The sequence below is a fragment of the Rhodnius prolixus genome, unplaced genomic scaffold (assembly GCF_049639745.1).
Source record: "Rhodnius prolixus isolate KJV_2025 unplaced genomic scaffold, Rpr scaffold_5, whole genome shotgun sequence".
Taxonomy (NCBI): domain Eukaryota; kingdom Metazoa; phylum Arthropoda; class Insecta; order Hemiptera; family Reduviidae; genus Rhodnius; species Rhodnius prolixus.
Window position 1 is genome coordinate 7,390,437 of NW_027411624.1, and position 9,570 is coordinate 7,400,006.

At 33.6% G+C, this 9,570-nt stretch overlaps 1 protein-coding gene and 1 long non-coding RNA gene across 2 annotated transcripts; both read left to right on the plus strand.

Moving 5' to 3' along the window:
• Nucleotides 1-279: 279 nt before the first annotated feature.
• On the plus strand, nucleotides 280-2,035 carry heix (UbiA prenyltransferase domain-containing heix). Its single transcript, XM_074137354.1, has 3 exons — nucleotides 280-426; nucleotides 506-632; nucleotides 712-2,035. Exon 3 carries the CDS (start codon nucleotides 727-729, stop codon nucleotides 1,684-1,686), a length of 960 nt encoding a protein of 319 aa, XP_073993455.1. The 5' UTR covers nucleotides 280-426; nucleotides 506-632; nucleotides 712-726; the 3' UTR covers nucleotides 1,687-2,035.
• A 1,792-nt stretch (nucleotides 2,036-3,827) lies between these two features.
• On the plus strand, nucleotides 3,828-5,211 carry LOC141458828 (uncharacterized). Its single transcript, XR_012461204.1, has 2 exons — nucleotides 3,828-4,045; nucleotides 4,507-5,211. It is a non-coding gene; the product is annotated as an uncharacterized lncRNA (long non-coding RNA).
• The last annotated feature ends 4,359 nt before the right edge of the window (nucleotides 5,212-9,570 follow it).

Below are 9,570 nucleotides of genomic sequence, written 5' to 3' on the forward strand. Positions count from 1 at the left end.
GGGCAGAAATTGTACGAAAAGCTCGTTTACTTTGCAATATTTTTCAATGTTCTTTGCTTGTTTCTAAATAAAGAATCTATCTGAGTGATCGAAGTTACTAAAGAAACGATATTCATTGTTAAGAAATTATTTCGTACAAGTTGGCTGCTCATTCTAGATAAGCAAATCTAGAATTAACAGAACATTCGATTAATTTTATCTGAAAAATATTTCATATTCTTATTTACCGCTTAAGCCATCCCCTCCTACAATGACCTCATAGAAAATCCAGCATGGATCAAATCGGGGGCATGAGGACATGACCGCACATTCTGTAGTGAGATTTGGAATTAGTTCCGTTAATAGCAATCGCCAATTGTTTCCTAATTCGTTTTTAAATGAAGTGGAAAGATTTTGAGAATTTTCATTCCTAGATTATAAAACATGGTAATTTTCGACTTCTATTCACCACTGTAAATTAAAATGGCAGCTGATAAGAATAAAAGAATCACTTTCTCATTTATAGAGGTTATGTTGTGTATTCGTTAAGATGTCTAGTTATACTTTTGAAGATGTTTACTTATGAAACGTTAGTAATTTAAAAAAAAAAAAAAATGTTCGTTTTGTTTTTCGGAAGGTAATACCGTTAAAAGGTAAGATAATTATTAATTATAACGTAATGTTTACCTTAGTCAAAGTTATTTTGCTTTATTATTTTTGCTTTTGTTTTAGTGTGAAGGGTGTAAGATGAACGGAGACTGTAAAAATTCACTATCTGAAAAGGCGGCCCGGCCAACGCATCTCATGAAATTATCTTCATACCTACTTGCAGTTCGACCATGGACCTTAAGTGGATCAGTAATGCCTACATTGTTAGGATGTGCCATCGCATACAAGTACATGCCTCCATCATTTGTGTTTAGTTGGATCATTGTGGTATTTACACTCATTACTGTGATTTCTGTACACTGCGCCGGCAATGTAGTGAACACTTACTATGATTATATAAAAGGAATTGACAATCGAAAAAGTGATGACAGAATACTGGTTGATCACATTCTTTCTAAAGATGAAGTTGTTTCACTGGGTGCAATTCTATATATGGTTGGCTGCCTCGGTTTTGTCTTCCTAGCTATGATGTCACCAGCGAAAATGGAACATCTTGCGTTAGTATATTTTGGAGGATTATCAAGTTCATTTCTGTATACTGGTGGCATAGGACTTAAATATATAGCTTTGGGTGATGTATTGATACTTATTATTTTTGGACCAATATCAGTTTTATTCGCGTACATGTCTCAGACAGGTTCTTTGGAATGGGCTAACATATTATATGCTATACCTCTTGCATTGAACACTGAAGCTATATTGCATAGCAACAATACAAGAGATTTGGAAAGTGATAGAAAAGCTGGAATAGTGACACTTGCGATACTTATTGGCCATACCTCTTCACACATTCTATACGCTTTTCTACTATTTACTCCGTACATAGCGTTCGTGGTTTTCGCAGTGAGGTATAGTTTCTGGTTTTTACTCCCCCTGATAACCCTGCCATCTGCATTTAGATTAGAAAAACAATTTCGTGCATCAGATCTAATGCAAAACGTACCTAAGCAAACTGCTAAGCTCAATCTTTATTTTGGATTTCTCTATGTACTTGCAGTTAGCCTCACTGATGCTCAAAGTCTTCCGTTTATACGTTAAATAAATTAGGTTTTGTACCTCCTAAAAGGATTGTTCTTAAAAGTGGCGGTGTGAGCTCTGTGTAAAGTTACATTGTTTTTTTTCTTCAAACATATATCGCTACTGTAATGTTAATATATAAAGAAACTTTTTTTTAAGCTACATTATTTATTGTTGCTATTTATATAATTTTATCATGTTGAATGTGTATAAGTTCAATTATTTTAAATGTAGTGAAGTATTTTTTATAAATGTTTAATTTATAATAATGGTTAAGGCAATATGTTCCTGATGGGTAATACAAGGAATACGACAATATGGTGGCACAACACTGATGTTATATTCTTAAATATATTTACACTAATCTTTAGGTTGTTTTTTTTCTGCCTAAACTACAGAATAAAATGTTGGAAATACAAAACAGTAATAATCAGATTTACCTCTGGAATTCTATTATCCTTGTTTTTTTTATAGGGCTTTGCCATACTTTGATGATCTGTTCAAAGATTGATAGTTTTTAGAACCTGTTCTGTGTGAAAGAAATCATGTGTGTTCACTGTTTTTGATTAGAAGCTACTTTGATTTAGAGTGCTAAAGCCCAAATAGTAATTATGTCTTTGTAATTTTTCTGTATTACCTAGTAACTCAAATGAATTTTGATGGGAAAAATTACAAAGTAGTAGGCTTTTGTTTAAGCAGTTTTATTTATAGAAGTGGATTTCAAGCCTCCTTGAGTAAGAATGAAGCCTCACTTTGTACTCAATCTCTTAAATGCTAATAGGCCCATATATGATGGTGTACCACTGAGAGTTTGTGAACGTGCTAAGTTAAGTGTACGCAGTTTAAGAAGAGAAGCCCTCGCTGATCTGTCAGAGGTACCAAAGAAACACTGTAATATCCATAGGAAGTTTACAAGAAGTTGAGAGGAATTTCTTTTTAAATTAAAAGTGTTATTTTGATCATTAGAATGTTGCAAAGAAAAGTTATGTGACATCATTCACTCTAATTGTCTTATTTTTAGTTCCATAAAACTAAAAATAAGTTTACTCAATAGTTGACGCAGTCATATTTTTAAAGTTTATTTGTCATGATTTACCTTGTGTGAAAAGAAAGAAAAGTGGATCCCCTGGCAAGCAGGTAATTTGAAAGTTATCACGTTAATCTCTCTTGATGAAGTGTCGCTACTATGTACATGTTTTTATTTCAAATTTTTAGTCAAGGAATTTTTTTTAGATCGCCCAAATAATAGTGATTGGTTGTCGTCTTGTCCAGTCAAGGTGTTATAGCATCTCTATTCTCTTCACTCTTTTACCTTGTAAGTGCCTCTTATAATATAATTTTATTTGTCAGTCTCAAAGAAACTGCTTCAACAATGTTATTACAATAAACATTCAGACGTTCCCCAGAATTGAGAAATTAATTGTGAATATTTTGTCACTAAGACTCGTGGTCCCGAAGAGGAATTAAATTACTTGCACAAGGGCAGGTAGAAGTGATTAAAAACAATGAATATTACTTAGAAGAATAAACTGGTGTCTTTGTTCATTAATATATAAAGGTATGTTCATTAAAGTAAAATAACCAAAAACACACAAACTTTAGTAGTTCGTTAGTATTTGCAATCTCCCATCATCCGATGATGACAATCTTCCAGAATTGTATTAATTTTCCTCTTTATTTTTACTTCAATTATTTACAAGTAAATGAACGTTCGCTAGTAATATTGTACTTTAATGGGCAAGAATTTAAAATGTGCAAATTTAAAATCCAATTGGAAATAACCCTTTTTTTTCAATCAAGACTTATTTTGATATCCCTGGGATTTCAAAAGGAACCTTTTAAAATTTAAGAGTATTCATAAATGAGCTAAATTTTTATTGAAATAATTAATATTTAAATTAGACGTATTTTTCATACATAGATCCTAATAAATAAAACTTTACAAGTTTAAAAATCTGGAGAAACATTCCATTTGCAAGAATTTTCTTTTGCTGCATTTATTACATATATATATATTCAACTATTCTTAAAACTTATACCTTTTGCTAAACTTAAGTTAGCGTTCAAAATAATTATACATATTGACATTAGAATATTACAAGGCTGGTTTGTAAATATAAATTTAATATTGAGTCATTCACAAACATGATCAGGTGATTTTAGATTGCCCATTTTCTTAAAGCTTATACATTTTATTAAATACTTTATTTATGGAAGTTTTAGTTTTATTAAATTTATTATTTTATTTTTTATTTTAACGGAATATACATATCTATATGAATATACATATGATTATGCACATATGTTGAACTTCTTGTATGTAACGGCCATATTGCCAGTTTTACAAGTGATCTCGTTCCTGCTCCATCGTAGTTGCTGCGTAAGTTCATTTTTTTTTATTATAAATGTAATTATAAAAAAGAAGGAAGATGATATACAAATTTATTATAGGACAAAATTTCATTGTAATTAATATCGAAAAAAAGGGTTGCCTGCCAAAGCGACTTGTTCCAACAGGCATGAATTTTTAATTGTTGGAATTATTTTGTGTTTGATTATTAATTATCGATGTTTTAAATACTATTTAATTGTCTTTATTAATATTTTAGGATAATTTAGTTTTTATAACATTCATTAGATGGAAATGAGATTTTATTTTTAAACTCTCAAATAATTTTTGTTCTCTTGTAGTATTTATCACAATGCATATAAAAAAAATTAATAAACTTAAATCGACCCAAATTTATAACTGAAATTGACCCAAATTTAACTTTGTTTGAGTTAAATTTATCCCAAAATTGGACAATTTTTACTAATGTTTGTGTTTTCTTATTGTTACAGATTTTGGGAGTGTTACAATTCTCGGGTGTGTTTGCTCGCGTTTTTTTCAATTCTTGATTAAGATGAAGAGCTGGTGCGTTTAAAAAAATAAAATAAAAATTGCTTTGGTATCTTCCAAATTTCGTTAGAATCATGCGTTACAATGTTTTTTGGGATTTACGTCATTTTGATCAGGTTCAAGTGTCAGTGCCACACTTCTACCGTCAAATGTCCAGGACTCCATCCCCACTCCACACCAATCCACCAAATACCCTGGTCTTCGCAGCAGCCCGCATCGTTGGATAAGTAACTGCAAGATATTGTTACTTATCCAAACCTACAACAATAAAGGAGTTGAGGAGTTCTTAGTGGCATATTAAACTCTTCTAGAGCGAGCGGCACATTAAAATATCCTTTTTCAAAATCTTAATATTCTAAATTTTGGTAAACTGCTCTTCAAAATTAATATTCTCCAATCTAAATAAAGTTAAACCATGCCTGTTATTTCCGGCTGACTGTACGTCCATCTACCAATTTAAATAATAAATAATTATAATTCCAATTATTATGGCATGTTAGGGTCTTCAAGAAGTAGGAAATAACAACATATATAGTATATATTAGTTACTTCTTAAAGAAATATCAAAAATGAAGTTTAATACAACTTTAATAAAAATAAAATATTCAAAAAAGAGAAAAGGAAAATTATATGTGATTTTATTTAATGATGACGCTTTTTAAATTGTTCGTTAACTACTCTAGCAAATTTAGGGCTCAAATCGAAATAAGTAGACTTTAGGTGTTAGTTATTTAATTTTTAGTTTGAAATTAGAATCGGGCTACAGACTTCGATAATAAAGAAACATGCCATCACAAAACTGCGATAAAATAATACATTTAAAAAGTTTTTCTCTTTATTTTGTTATGGAGAAGGTATGGATTAATTATTTACAGAACTCAATTTTAAAAGTTTGGGTTCAATAGAAGGTAAGTTGACTTGAATTCTACGGGTGGATTTAGGCTTTTTGTAATTTTTAATTAGGCTTACAACTTAGTTGTGGCTCTTTAGAGGCGTCATCCTCAAGGAGACAGCTGTACCTAAGGTGTCATAACTAAGTTGTCGGACTAAACATATGTTATTCTAATGATGTTAATCTGAGATATCTGAGCGAATTATGGAAATATTACTACTACTACTCCCTGGCCATCACAGCCCATGAAGGGCCTGGACCTCAGCCACAACAGCTTTCCACCGTTCACGGTCCCTCGCAGCCGTTCTCCAACCTTGCAGGCCGACCGCCTTAACATCGTTTCCCACGTCTCTCAACCATCTCAGCCTGGGTCTGCCTCGGAGCAATGAAAATATTCTTACTACTCCTCCCTGGCCATCACAGCCCATGAAGGGCCTGGACCTCAGCCACAACAGCTTTCCACCGTTCATGGTCTCTCGCAGCCGTTCTCCAACCGTGCAGGCCGACCGCCTTAACATCATTTTCCACGTCTCTCAACCATCTAGCCTGGGTCTGCCTCGGAGCAATGAAAATATTCTTACTACTACTCCCTGGTCATCACAGCCCATGAAGGGCCTGGACCTCAGCCACAACAGCTTTCCACCGTTCACGGTCCCTCGCAGCCGTTCTCCAACCGTGCAGGCCGACCGCCTTAACATCATTTTCCACGTCTCTCAACCATCTAGCCTGGGTCTGCCTCGGAGCAATGAAAATATTCTTACTACTACTCCCTGGCCATCACAGTCCATGAAGGGCCTGGACCTCAGCCACGACAGCTTTCCACCGTTCACGGTCCCTCGCAGCCGTTCTCCAACCGTGCAGGCCGACCGCCTTAACATCGTTTTCCACGTCTCTCAACCATCTCAGCCTGGATCTGCCTCGGAGCAATGAAAATATTCTTACTACTACTCCCTGGCCATCACAGTCCATGAAGCAGTTTTGTGGATATTGGAATTCATTTTGAAGCCCCCACTTTTCCTTCCGAAGCCACTCAAGAGGAAGTCAACAGATAGTAGAGACAACTCAACTAGACCTAACGATTCAACGATTTCCTGTTCTCGAAAGACTGAAACCAAAAACGAATTGTAAACCACCAGTTAGTACTTATTTTGCTTCTATATTCCGACACTAGGCTTTACAGTCATCAATCACCCCTTCATCAATCCACTGTTTGCTGAGGTTTTCCTGGTTTATTGCAGGCTTCAACTCAACCTCTATATCTCTTTTCCACGAAAGAACATCGTTCTTTTTTTTTACCTCCAGTTGCAACTATACTTTGCCTCCACTCATAACTTCCTTCACCAACCATCTACACTGTCAAAACATATCTGCGCAGGAACTTGGGGCTCTTATTTTTTCTAAAAGGATTCTTCCAAAGAGAAAACCTCTCTTTTATAAGGGCCTGGACCTCAGCCACAACATGTTTCCACCGTTCACGGCCCCTCGCAGCCGTTCTCCAACTAAAGAATACTTCTACAATTAGCCTCGATTCATAAACAGCATCCGTAATATGATCTAAACCATTCTGACGTCTACTTCTTCCATCAGGTCAGAACTAATTTTGACATCGATAATCCTCGAAAACAATTTCTTCTGTCGCCTAAAAAACATTAGAACCATCGAAGCTATTTTCTACTTCTCTGGAGAGGCTCACATTGCAGGCCAGTGATAATGCATGTTTGATGTTTTTGCATCAATCTCCGTTAGTAGTAAAACTTCGATTTTTCTTCAATAATTTGGGATCATTTAACATGTTCTATGTCTCCGTACCTCACCTTTAAAACAATGCTATTAATGTGTTATGTGATGTGTTTCAAAATTAATGCTTTTCCATAAGATCTGTAATTCAAAGTATTGCACTGAACATTACTTGAACTGCAGATAAGGTGCTCTTCCCCCATTAACCCCCAATCTTAGTGCAGTTTGTTTCAAGTGGTAAATTGTGAAAGTGTAAATGATTGTTTCAATACTAACGCTCAAGTGGAGGGGGCAGTTTTTAGCTTACAAGGAATGCTACGCAGATACTAGAATTTCAGCATTATCAAAGTTTCCTTTGTGCAGATTATAAAACGAACTTTTTAAAAAAACTAATGGTCATATAGGAATCAAAATGGTTAAGATTATATAAAACTAAATCTCCAAACATTGTATTCATAGTCCCATTATGTACACAATATGTTAAAAAACAAAAACGTTCAACTTGTTAGTTGGGAACGTTGTTAATATCTGGATCAGATAGCTTGTTTTGTATGGCTTGTTCTAAGTGAATGTATTTAAATTTCTAAGTTCTGAGTAGGCCTTACAATACATAAAATGTAGGATGTGATCTTTAAGCTGAACTTATAATTGCTTTCAGAGTAAAAGTTCAATCTTTTGTTTTAAATAAAAAACTCTACAGCATTTTTTTTTTATTTGTTTTCTTAAATTGGAGGAAGAAGTCTTAAATTTCATTTTTCATATTTCAATCTAATAAAGGTTCATTGACTTATGGGAAACGAAAAAACGGTACTTTAGCTGTTTCTTACCCCACAGTGTTGAACAGGAACCAAGGTATGTAAAAGATTTGCTCAATTTCAAACCCACTTCTATGATATTGAGCCAGCTAGAGGTCCGACTTTTTTTATACAGCTCAGTTGAGCCAATTAGATTCCATCTCTCATCGTTTTACTTAACAGTTTTGTATCCATCACTTTCTAAACAAAACAAATCGCTTGCGATTAAATTAAGATTTATTTTTATAAAATCCAATTTAATTATTATTAGTAAGTTAATCCGATATACCGATAAGTATAAGAAAATAATTTTAAGACGATAAGAAGTTTAGTTCCTTCTAGAAATAAAATCAATATTCCAAAATTGTTAGATAAAAAAAAATAACGCCGTGACTATTACTTCTTGTAGCACTCCAGTTGTAACGAATAACTAGATGGTTTTTGTAGATCACTGGCGGCAGAAAGGTGCTCATATAATTTCAGAAATGTTATCTGTTTTACACTCCCCATCAAACAAACATTGTCAGGCTGAGGATTCCAAATCTCTTCCATTAATTTGAAAACATGATTCCATCTTTTCTTTTCGGAGTTTAATTGAATTGAATAAGCAAAATTGTGGCGACCACAAATATGTATTATATTTAATATGTATTATGTGTTGCTAACGTATTGCCTAAAAAGGTTGTAAATACATTTGTCTTAAACTACACTGCAACAACATCTTCCTCATTTCATAGTCTACGCTAGAAAATTCCAATAGCATTTTTTAAAGCTGCTAACAAAACAATAGACCTGTATTGAGGTAACTGCAGAAGTTGGACTGCAGCCAGCCTGAGTCACCTCATTACAGGGACTTCAAGTTTGTTAGAAGAAAAAAAAAATGGAAGCTGGATTATTAGCTTAAAGACAGAAATAGAAGTTGTTTGTTGTTAGGAATCTAGAAAAAAGATTATTTTCTACCTTTGATTCGATTAAAGGCCAGAAGAAATTATATTTGGAATCGTATTTGTTGATTTAGTGGAAGATTTAGAATCCGAAGTCCAGAACAAAGTGATCCAGTTTGGTGGTGTGGGTAAAATATAATTGAAAATATCAGTTCCTTTTCTTTGCTGTGAGCGTTCTCCGAAAATTATCTGATAATCGGATAACTTGAACCTACGAGAAGTTATAGTCTTCTTTTATCTATCCGGGAATTTAACAGAATCAATTCCCCCAAATAGATCTGATTTATTCGTTTGCTTTTGTTACTGTGATGGAGGGTGGGATACTAAATAATCTTTATTGAGAAGTATGATGAGAGATGAATCATCTTGCTCCAATGCTGTGTTAAAATGAGAAATTGGATCTATGCAGACTATATTTAAGAAATGGGTTTCTTAATTGAGAAATCTTTTATTTAACTTAGGTTTTCTCAAAGGTGGATTAAGAATGATGCGTTAACAGTAATGATATGTTATCAAAAACGACGTCTTTTTTTTAACTATCATGATATGTTTAACCGTTTTATAACTCCTGTTAAGTCTGTGAGGACCTTGTCTGGGATTGAATATAAAAGAAAATGAAAAAAAGAAGTCTCTCTCTAA